At 39.7% G+C, this 23068-nt stretch overlaps 1 protein-coding gene across 1 annotated transcript in view; it reads left to right on the forward strand.

Moving 5' to 3' along the window:
* LRP1B (LDL receptor related protein 1B) overlaps positions 1-23068 on the forward strand; it is a 2002088-nt gene that overhangs the window by 1716419 nt on the left and 262601 nt on the right. The window contains exons 60-64 of the mRNA XM_019522796.1: positions 1327-1515; positions 2401-2549; positions 16939-17032; positions 21647-21763; positions 21893-22012. Coding sequence (XP_019378341.1) covers positions 1327-1515; positions 2401-2549; positions 16939-17032; positions 21647-21763; positions 21893-22012 — 669 coding nt within the window. The remainder of the gene's footprint in view (positions 1-1326; positions 1516-2400; positions 2550-16938; positions 17033-21646; positions 21764-21892; positions 22013-23068) is intronic.

Consider the following 23068-nt stretch of genomic DNA (forward strand, 5'->3'; position numbering starts at 1 on the left):
CTGTTACCAAGCAGAGCATGCCTAGATGTGTTCACAGGGCTCTCTCCATCTCCAGCTGGGCAGTGTCAGCAGTGCAACCTCTGTACTTTTCAGGCCTCAGTGTTTGAATGTCTGTGTAGGGGGCTCTGGATAATTTTCTCTAGCAAGAGAATAGACCTAGGAGAGTTTTCTCAGATTATTTGAATGTATGTGCTCAGCCTCTGTGTAGCTATCATAGTGGAAGGTGCATTAGGGATAGGTTAGACTGGATATATATTTTATTTGAAGTCAATTCAGTGCTAAGGTTACAGTAAAAAGAGGCAAATTCAGACTTTTTACTGAGAGAAAAGTGTCGGTGTTACTTTTCATAAATCCCATTTGGAATGGAGAGAGAAGTTGACAGAATACATTACAAAGGATTTTTTGTTAGAAGTGAATGTTTGCAATGCTAATTAAATGAGTCATGGTATAACTCATTCAGAAAACAAGAAAAAATACATCAATGTGGATCCGATTCTGACATACAGTAGAGTATTGTGCTACTGTACTAGAGCGTCCACTGATTTCACTTACAACTCTCATAGCAACATACTGTTCAGGTTGCATTTAAAAGTTATCCAGTCTACAAAAAAAAATGCACTTCACAGTATAATAATATTATCATACACTACTTTGTAGATTTTATCACATGAAAAATTAAGAATACCTAACTCACTGTGTATTTCTAGTTTATTATGGGATTTAGACCTGAAGTTATCACTTATAATCTCTGATATTATGTTTTTAAAAGGTTCATGTTTATGATAAAAGTATATACAGCAGTTAAGTTTGAATTATTGTTATTTATTTGTGGTACAAATCTGCTTTTTAATTTGTCTTGTTAGCAGTAATATTTCACCAACATGAAGTAACTGTAGCCACTTTTAACAAAGTTAAAATACAGTATGTCTACAGATGCATATATTCTGTCTTAGATATTACTTAATAAGGGGGTGGCGATCAAAATAATGTCCTTTAACAAAAAGTAAAGTCAATTTATATGCTAACTGGTTCTTTCAAATTTAACATGTCATTTGTTTAGAATCTGTAGGTAGTTATTTGTTAGCCAGAATTCATTCATTTTCTTCACAGTGGTTGGGCCAACTAAATTTAAGCAAGCAGGGCTTATACACCCAATTCTACATTATCTTATCTGGTAATAAAGAACCCTCTGGGCTTGACAGATTGTCATGGCAATTATTCACAAGATGTTATGTAGCAGTTGTATCTGTCAACCCATGCAGTATGGAATATTTTAACTGGCAGTCTTCCAAGAATGAACATTAATCTTCCCATCTCCTATTACAGTTCCTAATCAAGACATTCCAGGGGTGATTGCACTAACATTGTTTGAAGACTACATCTACTGGACAGATGGGAAAACCAAGTCACTCAGCCGTGCCCACAAAACCTCAGGGGCAGGCAGAATATCACTGATTAACTCATGGCATGCCATTACAGATATCCAGGTGTATCATTCTTATAGACAACCTGATGGTAATTATTCTATCCATGCTTTCCATACAGCACATTAACATCTAGTTTTTTAATTAACTTTTCTTTGTGTGTTTAATTTGAATTGTTTTCTAATCAATAGCTATGAGTCATTATGTACGTTAGATTGTTCCAAGTAAATTTGGTAGGTGTCCTTAATGTCTTTAAGAAGCTTTAAATAATATTGGTAACAGCTGAATCATACTGAATACACTGCTGAGTTGTTGAAATTATATTGCCCAAAGATAATAAGATCAGGCCAGTCACAGGGAAAAAGCATTGCCCAAATTTTCATTGTTATTGCTACCAAATCAGGAAAGTATTAATGTACCTTAGAAATACTAGTGCCAAGGACACCCTAGAGCTAAGTGAACAATTGCCAGGTTAAAGGACTGTACAAGAACAAGAGTACTATTACTTTTCCCTTATCTCCTGCAGTCCACATATTATAGTTCTAGTAGACTAAAATTTGCCAGTTTGTCTAGTTTAGCCAATTAGTCACAATATTGTAAAAAATTAGTACTTTTTTTTTCTTTGTTTCAACATATCAATTTCCTTTTTTTACTAATGAATTAATTTGCTTCATATAAAATGCTTGTTCTCCTTGGTCAGAACACTAGACAGACTGATGGGAAAGAAAAAAATTGTTTGATTGCTTGTTTGTTTTTAAGGAACATTTTGTTCCTATGGTACTTCAATGTAAAAACAGTGTAATTCAGTTCCCCTTTTAATAGAAAATGTTTTGGCAAGCATGCTAAGATAATAGCCTTTAGTTTACCAGAAGTTTCCATTAACAAAAAATAAATTTCCTTATTTTGTCATTTTTGTCCCTGTGAATCAGTCTCAGTTAGTAAGTTTTAATAATTCTTTTTCTCTTTATATTCACAGTGTCTAAACATCTGTGTACAATAAATAATGGTGGCTGCAGTCATTTGTGTCTCCTAGCCCCTGGCAAAACACATACCTGTGCCTGTCCTACTAACTTTTACCTTGCTGCAGATAACAAGACCTGCTTATCAAATTGCACAGCCAGTCAGGTAAGGGAGATGTTGTCACAATTTATATGTTCAGGTTGGGGTTTTTTTTAACAACTGAATGTTGGAGTTCATCAAAAGTTGTGATATCACCAAAAGAGCCTACTGCACCATAACACAGCTTTGAAGTAACATCAGCTACTTTTTGTGTAGACAAGGTAGGTTATGAAATAAAGAAAACTCTAGTTTGTGCACAAATAGAAAAATTTTTAAAAATCATGTTTGAAATGTTATAAAAAAATATTTGTGTGCAAAGCTAAGACCCTTTAATGACTACTTGCTTAGCAAGCAGGATGCAATTTTGCATGGGGTGCTGAGGACAGCATTTCAGAACAACAGTATATATACTTTGCAAAAGTTCTGAATATGTTTTTCTAAAAAAGATTAGACAGTAAGTCCAGTTGCTTATTGTGCCAAATTTAATATTTAAATTTAATTAATACAGTTTGAAACAGAGCAAGTCAATCCCTTCTTTAAGTGTAAGTGTCAACACAACCTGTACTTTGTAGTGTAGATAGCAGTGTTTTCATAATGTATTTTGGTGACACATACAAAGGGATAATATCTATGTGAGAAATAGTGATTTCAAATGTAATGTATTTATGTTTTTCACCACTGCACTTATACTCTGTCAATTAATATATCTCCGATGGGACTACAAACTTCCCAAATTTCTGAATGATATTTAAGCAGCTATCATTTGTTTTAATAACAATCTGCTAAAAGAGAGAGAGCGAGAAAGAGACTTACTGAAGTTTCCCCCAAATGTTGAAATGTATGGACATATTGCTATTAGTTACAGGAAATATTAAGTCCTGAACCAGTAATTGATTAGGGGTTCGTATGTTCTATCTTGAGGCTATTTACAGAAAGTAGCTTAGTAATTTCCTTTCTACTGAAGAAAACAGCACATTTTTCCAGCCATGGCTGCTGAGAAATACTGGACCCTAATATCATAAGAGCAGGCTGTAGAATGAAGCACTTTCAGTAATTGTAGATGTTTGTGGAATGAATGAATGAATGAACAAATGACAGTGTGTTTCTCTCTAAGATCTATCTATTTGGATTCAGAGTACTAAGGAAGCTTACTTCTACAGGCAGAATATGAAAGCAGGACCCTACAAGCCATAAGCTAACTACCCATCTTTCAATCAATTCATAATATGAGATATAAAGATGCATTCATCCCAAATACCTTGGTTCATATAAATATGATCAAACTTAACATAGCATAACATTAGCTGTAAATAGAGACTAACATGAGAGTAGTAAATCCAATTAGGAAAAATAGCTGTGCATGACACACAGTGTTTCCCACAATCATCCACTGTAAATAGAATCTTTGACAATTTACTAACTGTGAGGGTGGTTAAACATTGTTACAGAGTACTTATAAAGGTTTTGTAATTTTTTTTTTTAAGACCAAGTTAGACAAACACTTGTCTGCAATTGTTTAAACAGGTGTGATCCTACCTTGAGCACAAGACTGAATAAGATGAACTCCTAAGGTCCCTTCTAGCTATATTTTCAATGATTTTTATTAAAAAATCATAAAATATGTCTAAAATATGAATTCATGTAAACATTCAACAAAATCAAGTTGTGATACATTGCCAAGGTGACTGGAATTCATTGATCTTCAAACCATCTGTAAACCTATGAACAACAGTTCAATGTATTTAGCTTAATAATATGATTAAAAAATCAACTTGATCATGATCTCTAATATTTCCATGGGGAAAAAATTCTTCTAATGGAAAGACATTAGTTTAGCTGGAAAAGGCACAACAAGGTTCCAAAGGTTGAAGCTGAAGCTAAAGAAATTCAGGCAGTAAAAAGGTATAGAAAATTTTAACAAGTAGGTTAAAACATGGGAACAACTTACAAAGATTTTTTTGGATTCTCTGTTACTTGGTCACAGAAATCAAGATTAGTATTTTCTAAAAGAAACAGTTTAATTCAGCTAAAAGTTACAGATTTTATGGAGGAGTTAGCCATCTGACTCTTGTCTATGCTGCAGGTGAGAAGACGTGGTCATAATGGTCTCTAAAGGCCTTAAAATGTACTGGACTTCAAGTAGTGCAGTCCCACTAAATGTGCAACACCACAATATATTATCTCTATCTTTAGCTTCAGTGGGCCACTACTTTACTCTTGATTCTGTGTTCATTCCAGAGAGAGACTCACCTTACATTTATCATTCTTACTAATTTGCTTTATATGTTATGTCAATTTATAGAAGAAACATGTATCACAGTATTAATAAATAAATACTTTTTACCTACTAGAATGTAAAGGCATTAAAAGTGTTCATGTTTAAATCCTAGAAAGATAAATATATTTCTATTATTTTAATTTCTTTCATTAAAAATGTGAATGGTCTTCATAGTGACGATGATAATGATTCACATGATTAAGACAAGCTTAGTATCTTTTATAATGAAACTTCAAATACATACTTTTATATTATACTGAATATTTTCCAGTCAGTAATAACTAGTGATCTTTTACAATAGTCTTAACTGCTTCTGCAAAATGTCCATGTTTACTAGGTGAAGTGTAATAAAGCACTGTAGTGTTCCACAGTGTAGAGAATGCAATCCTCTCAGACATGACATCACAGATATCTTTTATTTTTTTTTTGCAATGATCTGAATAAAAATGCTACAGGAGATAATTACAATAATGTGGTAGCAAAATGGTGAATTATCAGCTTTACTAGCAGCAGTGTTTAAAATGCCTAACTATACTTCTCAAATAATAAGGTATAATTAGTGTAACTATTTTTAATTTAAGAAACAACCTTGTTACTTGCCCCTATATTATTTTTAATCACTCATTAAAAATGAGTCATTCAGGGAGTGAATTGTTTTTACATGATTGTCAAAAAACTAGTGCATACTATTAGAACATGAAGTGGATTTTTTTTAGGGCTGTTTCATTTTGACGCTATTTGAAGTCTTTTCGCGCGCAAAACAGCAAAATTGAAATGAAACGAAAGGATTCAAAACAGCCTCAAAATGAAACAAGGGCCATTGAAACGTTTTGAAAAGTTTCAAGTTTCGAAGCTGAAGCTGGGCTTGCTTGCAGGGAAACAGAAAGTAAGGAGAGGGAAGGGGAAGAAGAGGGGAAGGACTGCTCTCATATTGACTGTGTAGCTGGCCAGTGACTGTGATCCTTCCCTGAGGTCCCTTGCTATCCCTATGCTCTGAGGGAGGGATGGAAATACAGCATAAAAAGCAGCATTGTTTGAACTGAGCTGCTTTCTGCCTTGGGGTCAACCGCTCAGCAGTGTCAGAAAACAAAGGCTATAATTCATTTCCTACTTGCTAGCCTAGCACAGATTTTCCTGCACACCAAGGCAAAGACACGATGAAAAACACCATGAAGCATGTTGGAAAGACAGATGGCAAGCTTTCACGGAGGGGCAGAAGAGGGGGTAGAGGGAGAGCTGTAAGTCCTCCCATCCCCCACAACTGAGATGCAGCCTCTTTGCTACAGCAAGCAGGCATTAGGCTTCCAGTTCTACAGGCAACAAGGAGAGAGGAGCAGTGCCACTGCCTGTGCCTGAATCTGCATCCCCTCCAAGAACACCAGCCATAACCCCGCTCCCCCCACCCACACCACCACCATCACCACCACCACCACCATGACAACAAGGAGCAGCACCAGCAGGACAGTCTCCTCCACCCTCATTTCACTTCCCACCCTGGGCCTTCCAGTGTCAGAGGAAGAGCTGGAACTGGATCTGAGTGCCATAGGCAAGGGAAACTCTAGGGAAAGATGGAGAATCATCTGAGTTTGTGCTCCACACCCCTCAAGTTTGCCCTAGAGCCAGGTCTCCTTCCCTAGAAGAGACTTTGGAGGAGGTTGACGTAGAAATTGTGGCAGCAACTGGTTCAGCTGAGTCTGCTCCTCCTGTTGCTGTGCCTCTGCCTGCTGAGAAGGGGGAAAAGGTAGCATCCACACATGCACCCGCACCCCAGAAGTGCACAGGTAGTGTGGTCTGGGATCATTTTGAGCTGGCAGATGATCCCACATATGCTAGTTGCCTGAACTGCCAGTATGGGGCCGGGTAGGCTGGGGCACTTCTGGACGGTCCTGGCAGGTATGCGGGGTCCCTGGGGTCAGTTCCCAGTGACCCCTCTGACCAGGCAGCACTATCTTTCCCAGCCCCCAGCCCCCCAAAGCATAGGCAGGCCACCCTGGAACAGTGGGGGAAAGGCGGACAGAAAGGGGGATGAATTGCAGAGGCGAGTGAGATTACCCAGACCATTGGGAAGATGCTTGCTGTGGATGGCCAGGCCTTCTCCTTAGTTGAGCAGCCAAGGTTCAGGTGGCTCATGGTGCTTGTGGCCCTATCATTCCAAGTAGCTGCATACTGCACTTTCAGCAAGGCAATTGAGCCCTCCCTGTATGAGGCATGCACGGAGTACTTAAGGGAGGATCTTTGCAAGGAAGGTCTGCAGGTGGCCTTACACTTCACCTTGGATATCTGGAGCAGCCAGGGTGGAGATCATGTATACCTTTCCCTCACAGGGCTCTGGTGCAACCAGTCAGGCCATCGGTGGTCTTTCCTTCAAGACAAGGTGATGGATGAGTCTCACATGGCAACAGAGGTCATGGGGGCCATGAACTACTTGGTGCAGGGGTGGTTCATTGGACAGGATGAGCTCACCCATGGGTTCATGATCATCAACAATGGGGCCAATATGGCCAAGGTAGTACGTGATGCCAACTGTGTTGGCATCTGCTGCGTGGCACACAATTTACACCTCATAGTCAGGGATGCCTTGGATGATGGCACCAGCACCACCAGCAAGCTCATTTCCAAATGCAGGAAGGTGGCAGACTACTTCCACTAGAGCATCAAGTGGGGCAAGATTCTGCGGAACAAATAGGCAGAGCTGAACATCCCACAGCACAAAATCATGCAGGATGTGGTGACTCAGCTCTGTTAAGGGGGGCACTGATTCCAATCATGGATGGTCTTCTCTTGATCCACCAGCCTCTTGAGCATCAGGTAAGTGGAGTTCCACTGAGTGGGATACCATCTCCCAGATCTTGGTGGTCCTCAAACCCTTCCTCAAGGGCACTGAGAGCCTCAGTGCTGGTGATGCCCTCCTTAGCCAGGTTATCCCTGTAGTGAGGGAACTTCAGAACCAAATGGAGAGGTTCATGGGGAATAATGTTCCTGGCTGGGGCAAGCCGCTGTCACCAGACATGCAGGCACTGGTGAGGCAGATGAAGTAGGGCATCAGGAAATGACTTGATTTCTTGTGGTCCAGTACGGTCCACGTTCTGACTGCCATGTGTGATGCGAGGGTGAAGGGTAGTGTATGCAGCAGCTAAAGCCTGGATCTGTGGATGGAGGTGCTGGTGAAAAGAGTCAGGAAGGTAAAATGGCAGAGGCAGGGGGACATGAAAGAGGGGGATCCACTGTCCCATGCCAGCATGCAATCCACCAGCGAGTCTCCTCCTCCACCACAGCTACTGCCAATGTGGGCCAAGGGCATGGCTTCCATGGTGGGGTAAAGAGGCATCAAATCCCACCATCAAGCAGTTAGCACTCCAGCCTTGGTGGCTTGCTATCTCACCAAGGACATGGAGCCGCTGCTGTGTGACCCCTTGCCCTACTGGGTAAGCCTCACCCAAATGTGGCCAAATCTCACCACAGTTGTCTGGGAACACCTGTCCTGTCCACCAACCAGTGTTCCATGTGAGAGGCTGTTCAGCATTTCTGGTGATGTAGTGACACCCCACACCTCCTTGGATTATGGTTTGGGTGGAGCAGCTGGTGTTCCTGAAGGTAAGCCTCGTGCTTCTGGGGTTCTCCAAGCTCCAGGTGCAGACGGAATGAGTGCCACCCTTTTCACTCTGTCTGCACCTATTTCCTTTTTTCAAAATCCATTTAATGCCCTGCTCTCAGAGATGGAGGTGGCACTCACTGCATCACCAGCCAGCAGGAAAAGAACATGTCCCTTCTGAGCTCCCATTCCAGGATGAGCCTCAAGGTATGGGCTGGTCCTATGGGGAAGGAGGAGGCTCCAGGTCCTGGGAATGACCACTAAAACTGCACCTTGCCAGGGTTGAGAGGCCTAATGGGACTGCCGGTGGCATGGCAGCCCCAGGAAATGCTAGGATTGAGGATCTCCCTGATGAAAAGCAGATCGGAGGCACCATAACCTCCAGCAACCATGCTCATGCACACAGTCCTGGCTGGGGAAATCCCAGACCCATCAGGTCTTTGACAGGCCCAAGGCTTGCTGGTTGCAATGGAGTTGTGAGGCTCCAGGTGAGCTCAGCTTAGCTGCCTGGGATGCCAGCCTTTGGATTGAAAAACCATTTGTCAGGCTGAGGAAGCATCTCCAGTTGGGGTGTGTATGTGCTGTTCCTGGATGGAGGGAACAGTAAAGAAGTCAGAGGCTGACATGCAATGCAGGCAAGAAAGCCAGTCAGTGAAAATGGAAATGGAGGCATCAACGGGTGAGGGACAGGCTGGCATGGGAGGGGCAGGGGGATGTAGCAGCGCAGGTAAAAGTGCAGAGGTACCTGGGGAGTCAGAAGTCCGGCAGGTTGTAGTGTGTCAGAATTCCAATGTCTATATTGAGTTTATAAGTTTCTGTACCTAGGAGGTTGATGAAGTACTGTTCATAGGCTCTTCTGTGAAAAGTGGTTTGTAAATTCCCTTTGAGGATCAGGCCTGAGAGATTGGAAACATGTGGTGTTCTTGTCTTTGATAGATTTTTGGTGTGCGCTCATTCTGGTGCACATTTGTTGCTTGGTGTCTCCTACGTATGTATTGTATTGTGAAGATATCTCCATACTGGAGATATTGTTGGCAGGTTTTGCATGTCTTGTCATGGTATGGCCTGGATCCATGTGGATTCGGTGCATTTTGAGCTGTAGGAAGTTGGCTTCTTGTGATGAGGTTAGCGAGGTTCAGCGCTTGTTTGAATTTACAAACCACTTTTCAGCATTGCAGTTCAACCATGAAGTCCACTAGTGTAGTGCCTTCCCTACTGGGCTCTTTTATCCGTAAGGAAAGGGCCCAGAGTTTTAAAGATTATAAGAGGGATTTCTCTCTCCCAAGCCCATTTCTGCCTCAAAAGGTGAGTATCAGGCAGTTTGTGACAACAAGGAGTAAAATATTAACTCCTCACCATTATGGGATCACAGAGGAATAAGTGAAAAATCCATTCCTGTTTCAAAATGATTCCATAATTACTAAAAACATCACTGAGTAGTTATAGGTTCTTATTATGCTACTTATTTGGGTGTAAGCATCCTCTGGGAGGAGGCAGGTGATCTTTCAGGGCCTGGAAACAACCGGAATGTAACTCCTCAGTTTTCCTCAATTGTATGAATCCAACACAGAGGGATAATGAGCCATCTTTCCCTGCTGCTAAGGAAAACAGGCTGGGGAAGCAACACCAGAACAGGGAAAGACTTGGAAAAAAGAAGAAGAAGAAAGTAAAGAAATCTATAACCTACAGGAAAGAAAACTATGACAATGTGCAAAAAACCCAAAAATCATTATCTTCCTTTTCAAGTATTATTTTATATATAGTTTTTCATAGGTAGTTCCTTTGAACATTTCAGAAGGTCCGAATGCCAGCTTCTGATAAAAAACAAAAATAATTAAAAATGTTTATCTAAATTTAAAATGTTATTGGAAAACATAAGAGATTTCATAAAGTTTGGGAGTTTGAGTTTGATGTAGCAATAGTTCCAACACTGGAAGAGACTCGCAGTTTCACATGGGGCTTTCTTTCAAAGGGTCAGAAGATCTCATACACTACAAGAGTGAGGGCATGGCAATATAAACACACAATATTTCTATTCTGGCTTTGATGGAGTGGGTTGTTTGAAAGATGTGTAATTAAGCAAGAATTTTCTACTAGCTTCTGATATATTTTAGTATTCATACAAGATTCAGCTGGGATATTCATTCTTGATCTGGTCAGTTTATATTGTTTAGTGTGAGGGAAAACAGCAAGTGCTTTTCATCAAGAAAGTCCACATTCCATGTTTTTATAGGCTTCACCGCAAAGAAAACCTAATTTATAGATGACACTGTAATATAATTATGATAATAAGCATACAGTTCTGGAGATCACAGCTTTATTAGAGTTTCTCCAGAATACGTGATCAGACTCTACAAGAAACACCTTAGAAATGTGGTAATAGCCCACAATATTCCATCAAATTCTCCCTTTGAGTATCTTCAGAGTATCTTCAGTATCTTCAAGATTAATCAGGGAAATGAAATATGTAAACCTGTGCATGACCTTTCTAGTTCTTGTCTTCAGAAAGACAAGATTTGTGTTTAACTTTTCTAGTTAGTTACTTCAGAAAGATATATTTTTTAACTAGTTCCTGTGCTGTTGCTGTGAGGAAGACTCTATTCTTAGTGCTACAGCAAGCTTCTTGTTCAAGATAAGCTCTTCTTCCACAACTCCTAGGAAACAGTTATACCCTAGGACAATCCTTTTGAAGTTATTGGCGTAAATAAGGATTTCTAGTGCTCTAGAAATGTATCTCAAAAGCACATGGAGTGGACACACTAACGGGACTCTGCTTATATCATTCAAACAAAAAGTCTGAGCTGCAAGGGCTTCAAGCTGCTGCAGGCATGAGGTTAACTTCCTAAACTAGTAGGCATACAAGGCATAGAGGAAAATGACCACAGAAATCCCTAGGGACTTTGAGGAAAAAGTGTAAGAGCTTTACCTAAGATAGATATGCAAAGGAAATCTGTTTTGTTCTCCACCAGCAACCTTTACAAGGAAAGTGCTATTAGGTTGGTTCCCATATGATTCCTTGGTTAACAGAGATCCTTTTTCCTGTGGGCGGGAAGTTTAATTTCTGCCTATTATTCTAGTATGCTAATTAGAACCCTGCTTATTCTCCCCCCCTCCATTTCTGTGATTCACTCTTCGCTACTCCCTGTCAGGGATGAATGAAGATGAAGGCATTTCAAAATTTACTAACCAACAGTTTTCTTCCTTTGAGCATCCTTTGTTTTGGTAATCTGTTACCTGGCCAGAACACAAGCTGACGTTGCTTCCTTTAAAGAAGTCTTATACATATTTTTAAGATTAGTTAATATATAAAGTTGTCTTATTACTAACAATTTGTTGTTGCTAGAGTTTATCTACAACTTTAAAAAAATTGTTCATGGTAACATGATTTGAAGAGCAGGACTTGATCATCAACTTAAGCAGCAACATTAGAAAGTGTTTGCATACCATAGGTATGGGTATAGAGCCGTGAAAGATTTTTGTGATGCTGAAAGAAGATGATTATATATTTCATAGTATCATAGTACTTAGGGTCAGAAGGGACCTAAATAGACCACCAGGTCCGATCCCCTGCCCTGGGCAGGAATGGGTGCTAGGGTCATATCACCCCAGCCAAATATCTGTCCAGCCTCCTCTTGAAGACCCCCAAGGTAGGAGAGAGCACCACCTCACTTGAGAGCCAATTCCAGAGCCTGGCAGCCCCAACCGTAAAGTAATGCCTCCTGATGTCCAGCCTGAATCTTCTCTCTAATAATTTGTGTCTGTTATCCTTAGTAACCCCGGGTGGTGCCCGGGGGACAGAGCCTCCCCCAATTCCTGCTGGTCCCCCCTGGTGAGTTTGTAAATGGCCACCAGATCCCTTGTCAGCCTTCTCTTGTGGAGGCTGAATAAGTTCAGGACATTTAGCCTCTCTTCATAGGGCCTGCCCTGCTGCCCCTTGACCATACGAGTGGCCCTCCTCTGAACCCTCTCAATGCTAGTCACATCCCTCTTGAAGTGTGGCACCCAGAACTGGATATAGTACTATAACTGTGGCCTGACCAGTGCTGCATAGAGAGAAAGGATCACCTCCTTGGACCTGCTTGTGATGCAGTTAGCTTTACTGACCACTTCCTCTCATTGGCAGCTCATGTTCATCCTGGAGTCAACAATGCCTCCAAGATCCCTTTTTGCCACTGTGTTGACAAGAAGGATGTTCCCCAGCCTTCGGTGTGTTGCTGGTTCCTTCTCCCTAGATGCAGTATCTTGCACTTATCTGCATTGAATTCCATCCTATTCTCATCTGCCCACCTCTGTCTAGATCTAGCTGGATTCTGTCCCTCCCCTGCAGTGTGCCCACCTCCCCCCACAACTTGGTGTCATCAGCAAATATGGACAGCATGCATTCCACACCCACATCCAAATTGCTGATAAAGATGTTGAATAGCACAGGCCCGAGGACCGAGCCCTGGGGAACTCCACTGCCCACATCCCTCCAGGTCAAAAATGACTTGTCCACCACCACTCTTTGGGTGCGACCCTCTAGCCAATTTGCCACCCATGTGGCTGTGTAGGTATCAACGCTTACGTTGATTTCTCATTTCTGCCTCTCTAAAATATCTATGTTGAAATTGTTTCTCCCATGTTTTGCCACCTCCTATTTTAGAACCTGTCCCTTTGCTACCAGAATCCTCTGGGAGCATTCTTGACAATTTGTTCATTTTGTTTGATCTTACCTTATATATGCATTCACAATCAGTGTTTCTTGTATTCAGTGTAAGCCAGGGATCTACTTCACAAGATATGGCTTGACAAATTTGCCAATTCATGTTCAACTATATATTCCCCATACACTGCTGGGAAAATAAAATTGCAGAAAACATAACATGTTGCTTTTCCATTGATTCTATTACTTTTATTATTTATCAGAGAAATCAGACATGATGTGTTTAAAGCTATACTGATTATTCTGGCTTAAAGTAGATAATCCATAGTACATATCTGTTGGATATCTCAAAGGAGATTTCAGATCCTTTGATATATTTTCAGATATCTTAACACAAAAAGGCAGTATCCCTTCTGCACACCAGACTGGAGTAACTTTGTTTCATGAGTTTGATCACAGGCCATTGACTGCTTCTGAAGTAGTATGTTATTCAAAACTACAGTGTATTTTTCTGCAGTTCAAAAAATGCATATGGTAAACTGTTATCCCCAGAAACTGAAAAGATGATTTCTAAGGACCGTAAATACTGTATATCTACTTTTTGCCCAACTTCAGTTTAATTTATTATATTTGTCCATCTCTTCACGTCTTCAATTAAAATGCCGTGTTGGCATATTGACCCAGTTTCACACCACTAAAGACTCAAATTTACTGTCCCAGGATTTTCTGAAGCATAGATTAATGACTTTCAAAGTGTTGATGGATCCATCATTTGAAACCTTTGGAGAATGCTGGTTTGTTTATTTTGGGCCTACCTGTCACTACAGTCTGCAATTTTAACTGGAAATGCATGTGCAAGAAAAACAAAGGAACATAGGGCTGTAGTAGACCCTTCATTGCAGTCCCAAAACCTCGTTCTCTTTTCAGAGGGACCTTAAATATTCACCTTAATTAAATATGGACCTTAAATATTCAGACATTTTTGTTGGTTAGGAAAAAAGAATTTAGGAAGTAACTTACACATCATGGACACTTTGGGTGGAAACAGACATTGCCTGATATCTCTTGTGTGCCTCGATAACATTTTTTATGGTGGTACAAATCGTGAGCAAATAGATGTGACTACTCTTTGTCATGCCTCATCAAAGGAAAAGTAATGATGTGACAAAAGGTAACAATAGACTCTGCTGTTTTGTTGCAGCAGACATTTATTAGCTTGGTGTTAGGAAAGTAGAAGCAGCCTGAGCTGCTCCTAATCTCCAGCCATCTGGGTGGATACTTTGCGAGTTTGAGGGCCCCTCAAGCCCCCAGAGTACCTGCCCACTCTCCCTGCTTACAGAGAGGCACCTGAGGGAATCTTAGGATGCTTCTCCATAAGTGGGAAGTCAGGGTTCCTTGCTCAGCCAGGCCCACCCCCCAGCAACTACAAGAACAAGTCGAACTGAGCAGAAGAAGCAGGGAGATCACACTGCAACTTTTCAAGAGGTGATGTGTTTTGCCCAATGAAGTGGATCAGCTGTGCCACAACACCTTATGGCACAGCATATCAGCTTCATTTGGCAACATCTATTTCTAGCCCTTGAGAATCAAGCCAAATGGCCCTATAGGGGGCATGTATGTTCACAATGGATGCATTTATGAGACACTACTGCACAGTGATTACTATGCATTTATTTAGTATTTTTATAATCAAGTACTAATTAAGTGCTCAGTAACCAGAGCTACTGCACAATAGTGTCAGCAAATGGCTTTTTAGTGATGCTGCTGTTCAGTAGCCTAATAATATTCTGCAGTAGCATATTAACACTGTTTGTTCTGTGATGTGTTACTGTTATGCAGTTAGTGTCTCATGTAGATGTGCCCAATGAGTACTTCGACTTTGAAAGTTTCCTGGAGGTTTTCTGAGCTATGTGTATGATGTTTCATGAAATATCCCACAAATGGAAGCAGGCCGCAGTAAAAATATTTTACTTCTAGTAAAAATATTTTCTTACAAGCAAAGTTTTGTTGTTCATGTCATCCATAGTTTTTTTTTTTTTTTTTTACATTCTTCAGTCTTATTTTCCACAAAAGAAAATGAGTCATATTTTTATGAAAGAGAAAAGGCTGTTTTTTTCTCCCTGAAAATATTCTGTCAAAGAATATCTGCTATCTGTTTAGGAGTTATTTTGTAAGAAGCTTAACTGTTCCAGCTTCTTCCTGTTCCTTTCGCAGGACATTTTTGTCCCACTTTTATCAGTTTGATTTGACTGTAACCATAGGATGTCTTCCCCACACTAATAGTCATGGAAATATAGGGAAAACATTGAAATCAACTTATACTCTGCAGAAAGAATGGCCACAAAGAGCCTACTTCATGTTCTGTCCTGTTATTAGTGCGGCCTGCCTCTGGGACCAAATTTACTTTAAAATAGTTAGTTCTGTTAGTCACATATTGAGAAAATAGGGCTCAAGAGCGAGAACTGTATTGGAATGATCTATTCAGATAAGAAAAATAACAGGTTAATAAAGTTTCCTTTATGCTTATGTGAGAGGAATAGCCATGCATTATGAAGTCTTCTATTTATCTATGAGATAGATATTATATGGGCAGTAGTACACATTTCTCAATGCTTATCCTACTGATATACCTCTATACTTTTCACAAAGGGACCACTTATTCCTTTCTTATTCTGCTGAGATGGTAAGCAACTGTGAATTAGATAACAAGCTTCTGATCTGGAAAACTTCTCTACATAGTCACTCAGAAGCCATCTTACATAACCACAAATTAATTTTAATTTCTGCTATTAGCAGCCTGAGAAATCTTATATGTGGATCAATTACCTAGGAAACACAGAATAATAGAAAAGTAGAACTGCAAGAAAACTCAGTAATTCTCAGTCAATTGTATGCCAAAGATGCTCATAAAAACTTTCAAGAATGGAGATTTCACAAGCTCTCTGGATAATGGTTTATCAACTTCATAGTAAGAAAGGTCTTTCTGGGTGCATCTACACATTGCTGTATGTATATAAACAAGTATATAAACAAGCACTAAATGACTGCACAGTAACGACTACACAGCCAGCATCCCATATAAACTTGACCACTATCTTTAAAATAAAAGAAAAAAAGGTATGCTCAGTCACATGTCCCATTTTCTGCTGGATTATAAAAACATTTTTTTTGTTGGCTCCTAAAATTTAGATGCTACTGTTAACACATACAAAACCTAAGAAAAATGACCTGTTTCCCTAAATGAAACAGAATCCTCTAGTTGATGTTACTGGGAAAAGGATTTTGTCGTTTCAGCTCAGCTCCTGGAAGGCCTCATTAGAAAAAGTCAACTTAGCAATGAATATTAGCATTACAATGTCTTGCATTCCTCTCTTAGTTCTAATGAAGAAATGGAATTGCTTTTAAAAAATAAATAAAAATATTTATTCTGATCTTGAGAAAAAATGATTTACAGTTATTTTTTTCCATTTGAAAATAGTCACCCCAAAGTTGTTACCCCATTGATTTAATTCATTTTACAGAAAGGATTCTATAAAATACAAAGTTTATATTGGGATGAACTCATAAGCAACATCAACATAGCTGATATTATCTAGTTTAATACTGAAAGATTAGGTCTAACAACACTGGTTTAAGAAACTAGAATAGTTGCTTAGAACTGAAAGAAAAGGACCAAATCATAAAACGCTGTAAAATTAGGTCGTTACCCTGTCTACAATGCAGCTTCACTGTTTTATGCAGCTGGTAATATAATTTGAAACTTCCCAGAAGATGGGCAGCATTTTAAAAAGTGTCTCCTAAAACAAAATCAAATAGGAGAAGCAAATTAAAGGAATAATCTGTTTTATGCTCGATCAAATTATCTAAGTCCTCATACATTATTCGGTGTGTAAGAAAAATATTCATATTTTAAGTCTTTCCTCACCCCCTCTTATTTTTATAGTTCCGATGCAAAACTGATAAATGTATTCCCTTCTGGTGGAAATGTGACACTGTAGATGACTGTGGGGATGGATCAGATGAACCTGAAGAATGCCGTATGTATTGCAAACATTTTGAATTATTTTTTTCCCAAGAGATTTCATATGTAGGGGTCCATAATATAAAATTAAGGAATTTAAATGATATGGTCACTGTTGTATGCTAGCTGTCATTTGGTAATGCTTGCCAAACTATAAAAACCTTTTTTTCTCATGTTTTAAATGTTTCTAAGGGAAAAAAAATATGTACAAGTGTATTTGTGAGATTTTAGAGTCCTCTTTGTACTTATCTGAAAATAAAATAAAACTTGCTAATTTCTAGAGTTCCCTTTTATCTGTAGATAAGCAACTCTGCTAATTTCAAATACATAGATTTGGATTGATGGGAATATTCAATATAAGCAAAACATAAAGCTCTGTCACAGGCTAATTGTTTAGTATAACTTCCTAAGAAGTAATATTTGTGCAACTTTTCTCTTGCAAAAAATTCTGAATAGGTTTCAGATAGTATGTGACTTTCAGTGTATACATTTTCCTACTTTTTACTAACACCACACAATGAAATTAGGAAGGGAGGGGAGATTAAAGCTTATAAACCTGATATAAATGGCTCTATGTAATGTGACTTTTTAAAGCATCTTATCTAACTTTGTCAAATGGACCCATAGTGGTGCAGAATTAGCATTCTTTTTCATCAGCTTTCACAGTTCATAGAGTAGTCACTAATATCCCCCCTGTTGAGCTGTAGATACACTGTATTTACCCAATTAGCAGACAAGTAAAAGCCCCTCGCCATACAACTGAGCAGGCGGCAGCGAGGGTGGGGGGGAGGGGGCCAGCAGCTGCTGCTGCTCTGGCCCCAACCCAGGGTGGAGCTGGAGCCACAGCTGCCACAGCCCCCCTCATCCCCCTACTGCCTCTTCATGCCCTGCTACTCCTCCTCCACAGCCCCTAGTCTCCCCTCAACACACACCACTGCTCCCTCTCTCTCCCCCTCTGCTACAGTCCTCCTTACCTTTGCTCTGTGCCACCAAGCTCTGACCCTGCTGAGCCTGGGGCATGGGGCATGGGGCATGGAGCATGGCTCCAGCCTGGCCCATTACCAGTAGGGGCATGAACCCACACTGCTGTTCCAGCCCTGCCCATAGCAACAACACTGGCTGCCTACCACTGCTGCTGTGGGGCCAGGCTGGAACAGCAGTGCCATCTCCGCGCCATTGCTAACAGGCAGGGTGGAGCCATACACCATGCTCTGGGTTGCAGAAATGATGGATCCTGCCATTGCAGAGGTGGTGGGGTTGGGGGAAGGGTGTTGAGGAGCAGGCAGAGGTGGGGGGAGACTTCAGGAGCAGAAAGATGGGAGGAATGGGGGTAGGGATCGGAGGCTGTGGGTAACCACACAGGGGAGGAAGAGGGAACAAGAGAAGGGGGAACTGGGGCAACCTGAGGCTTCAGGCAGGGGAGCAGGCACAATGGAGGGCAAGAGAGGGGACAGGCAGCAGGAGGAAGCTGACCACCTTTCTCACTGCCTGTCCTACCACCTCCATACTGCCTGCCCTCTACAACCCGTCCCCCACTGCCTGCCTCATTACTGCCCCCCTCATCACCGGTCCCCCTGCCACCTGCAGGAGCGGGGGAGGAATGAACTTAAGATGATCCTCAAATAACTGGATTCCATATGTGGAAAATTATAATACATTTCTAAATGTTCTTGGTGTGGAGTCTAATTGGTGGTGGTGGTGGTGGGAGCGGGGGTTATCTTACATTCAGAGTTGTCTTGTATTTGAGTAATTACAGTATTATAATTTCTATTGCACTGTGACTAATTTTTAATATCAAGGTAATTATGGTTCTTCTCGCTCCACACATAATTCAATGACTGACATAAATAAAAGGATCAAAACTACTTTCCATCTTCTGTTCATACACAACAGAAAAATATTTAACCTTGCTGCATGTTGCTTTTGACTTCCTATGGCAGACTTTTCCTATGAATTTTGTGCCTTAATAGTCATAATCCATATCTTAACTAAGAAATGGGGCAAAGCAGAGAGAAGCTCTATGCCAAGCTCTATGCAAATGCTTCTGATTTTGTTTTTGTGATGTCTTTTTCATGGTTACAGGTTCAGCAATACAAGAATACCTGATCTTTTCACTGTTTATGATTCAGGCTACTTTTCTTTATTTATTGGCTGAGAACTCTGAACCTACTGACTTGGAACCTACTGACCCTTGTTTTTACCAAATGAACAGTGCAGTAAATCACATTTAGTATTTCCAGCCCAGGCTTTTCAATTTTTGCAACAGAAACTGTAGCGCTCTTCTGACTGTTATTCCATTTGTGAACAAAACTAAGAAAATGTAATACTCTGAATTTAATTGAATTTATTGAATTACTTGAATTTACCTGATGAAGAATGTCTTGCTTTCAAAAGCTTGTCTAACTCGTTCCAACCATGCAGTTGGTCCAGTAACAGATATTACCTCTGAAAACATCCTTGAACCTTGAATTTAAGTATTTTTTTATTAAGCTGCATCCGCCTCTGCATTAGCTATTTATAAAATAGCCTGTAGGAGTAGATTGATTTTTAGTTTGCTCTTTGTTAGTTTGGTGTTAGTCATTAAGATACAGTCTTAACTATTCATTGATCCTGACAAACTCACCAGCTGTTTCTTGTGATAGTTAATAGGTTGGGCAGGCCAGAGCAAGCTTTATTCAACTAACAGTTACCTTTTTTGTTGGCTATCTCTAAAGAACTTTAGTTTCTATGATTATGTTCCTCTCAATATCTGATGCTATCTATAAATATGTGAGATTTGAAATCACTGTTTCCAGGAGGTCTTCCTACATTTAAGAACCTGGGGGCACATACGGTTTTATAAACTTGTTCTGTCTTCAGAACAGCTTAGTTAAACTGTGTGCTTAGTCGCATAGTTTCATAATAGAATGTAAAAATGTGCATAAAATGCCTTCTTTGTCTGGAGCTGTAACATTAGTTGTTGTTGCCTCATTCTTTTCACTCATCTTATCACTCATCTGGGAAAAGAGTCCAGAATGTTTATATAAATCAGGAAATCATTCTATCCTAAATTCACACTAGGATTTCAGTACTGTAATACAGGGGTTGTCAACTGGGGGTATGCATATTCCTGAGGGTACTTGGGACGGTCCCAGAGAGTATGCACGGCAGCACAGGGAATCTGTGTGTGGCAGCCTCATGGAGCAGTGAATGACAGGAGTGACCACTGCGTGCAAGCTTCCCGTCTCCCTCCACCGCCATTCACCACTTCACGTTGCCGCTGCACACCACATCCCCGCCCCCTGCCACCGCCATTCACCATTCTGTGCCGCCGCCGTGCGCTGCTTCCCCATGCTGCCGGCTTCATCTCCAGCCTGCCGTCAGCACCCTCCTCTTGTGTTGGGAGGGGTATCTTCCTTAAAATGGGAAAGGGGTTATTTCTTTAAAAAGGTTGAAAACCCCTGCTGTAGTATATTGTTACAAATCTTGCTTGGCACACATCCAGAATATACTTTTCAGTCACCATATTATAGGTTTTACATACCATTTGTATGGGCTTCAGTCAAATCTAGAAGTCATGGGATATCAGATTTATGTAATAATCCTTTCAACAATAATAACTTCAGTTCTTGACATTTTCTAGAGAGGACAGAAAGTAATTATTTAAAAGGAATATTTGTCATACCTGTTTAACAACTTGTCAGCACAGGTAGTTTACCTGGGAATTCCTTCCCAATATATAAAGTCATGGTTTCCATCCATAATAATACATTTTAAACTAGCTTCAACTTCCTGGTCCAAATAGATTCATCAGTTTAAGTTAATACTGCCACTTCTTAGAATTTCTTTCTGATTAACAATGAGCTGGGCACAGTGTAACCACACCATCAGAACTTGTGAAGAAGTAGTAATTTAAATAGCAGCAAGACTTCCAGAATCTCTTTTTCAGTATTTATATGCAAAGTGTACTTTCAGTAATTATGTAAAAAGTGTGTGTTGCAGCTAATAATCCCTTTCAAACAATTGGAAGTACATGGGTTAGCACCTGGTGTCATTCTTGAGATACAACTATACAGTTGTCATGCAAATTAGATCTTCAGCCTTAGTGCTGAGGTTTTATCATTGAGATATATGTGTTCTATTATGGTTTAGTAACTACTGCATACTCTACGACTATACATTCTAATTGAAAATCTACTTACAAGTAGATTTAATAAGTCCATTGAAAAGTAATAACAGTGGCACATTACCATCCCTGTGATAGTAATGGTTAATACCTCTGTACTAAATGATTTTTCTTAACCTCAGTCTTAGGTTAAAGATTTTTTTTCTTAATTAAAAGTAATAAAAGTATATTTAGAAAAATCCAAATGATTTCATGTAAAAACATTCTCATTATGAGGTGATCCAAATGCCACTGAAATCAATGAGAATCTTTTCAGTGATTTCACTGAGCTTTTAATCATTCCATGTATTTGATCTGCTTGTTTATAAATGGAAAATGAGACCTCTCACATGTCTATTTTTACTTATTTTTGTCTAGAGTAAAGCAGTATATAGCAGAAAAGCATTGTTAATAAGTTTATAAAACCTCTGTAATGGTGTACGCTTTATAAATGTTTTTCCTTCTCTCTCCCCATTGCTCCCTCAGCTGAATTTAAATGTCAACCAGGACGTTTTCAGTGTGGAACTGGACTTTGTGCTCTTCCAGCTTTTATCTGTGATGGAGAAAATGATTGTGGAGACAACTCTGATGAGCTCAACTGTGGTAGGTGATTATAGCGAGTATCAAGTTCAAATATTGACTAAAATCCTTAACTAACCTGATTTAACTTAGGTCTTTTAAATTCTATTGATAAATTCAGCTGAGATTTTTTTTTTTTAACTTATCTTCCAGATACTCATGTTTGCCTGTCAGGTCAGTTTAAGTGTACAAAGAGTCAGAAATGTATCCCAATAAATCTGAGATGCAATGGACAAGATGACTGCGGTGATGAAGAAGATGAACGAGACTGTCGTAAGTTATGTTTAAAGAGTTATTTACTGACCACTGATAGAGAGTTTTAAATAAAGATCTTAAAAGATGAATATAAAAGCATTGTAGCACAATGAAAACAGCTAATTCTTTGGGCTGCCAGGCATATGGAACTGGATATACTGTGGGTACACCAAGAGGAATCAAATACCTCCATTGTTGACTTCATTTTTTGTAAGTCAATGAAAAGTAGAACATTACTTTTAGGAAATAAATTGAGTCTTTTATTTGGGTTAAATTACCCATTATTATTATGATCATCCTACTGCTAGTTCATACCTCTTCCTTTGTCTTTCAGCTTTCATATTTTGTCTGTTAGCAATACACAATAGACACACTGTCTATAATCCTTGAGTGGGACTGAGAAGGGGTATAGATTTTAGAATGCTTTATCCCATGGCATACCTGTTTGGAGATGATAGAGTTCTCTTTTCTTTAGGTGTGTCTATACACATTTTCCCATACAACAAAATTGTATTAAAGTGATTTAATAAAAAGAGAGCAAATGCCATTAAAAGAAGTGTTTTCACTAAGTATATTTTCAATTGTTTTCTAAGATTACTCATTATGTAAACTAGCTCTGATATTTTCAGCCTAGTTATAAAAGAAAAACAGTCAGATAGTTTACATTTCATGAGTGTAATACTCTATCCGTTAACCTATTGGAATGACTATTACCATCCTGCTGTTATTTAGAGACTGCCTTTTACTCAACCTGCTATTCATGTCCCCGACTAATCCAGGACAGCAGTAGCCACTTTCAAAAACTTTGTCCTGGTCTGCATACACAGCTGCCTCTCCATGCCTGAAGAGCAGGCTCATGAGGATACAAAGACCACTTCATGATGATCAGTAGCATCGCTTCAAAGATCTAATGACCTAGTTCAGATACAGCTTTTGGCAAACTATGGTTAGTTCATGTCGAGTCTTAGTGAGGCCTCTTGTTAAAGTCCATAAGTAATTTAACTATTACCAGGGCCGGCCCGTCCTATCCTGTGAAACCTGCAACCTATATATATATATATATATATATATATA

Source organism: Gavialis gangeticus, unplaced genomic scaffold (genome assembly GCF_001723915.1).
Source record: "Gavialis gangeticus isolate Ggan-Ray unplaced genomic scaffold, GavGan_comp1, whole genome shotgun sequence".
NCBI lineage: Eukaryota > Metazoa > Chordata > Crocodylia > Gavialidae > Gavialis > Gavialis gangeticus.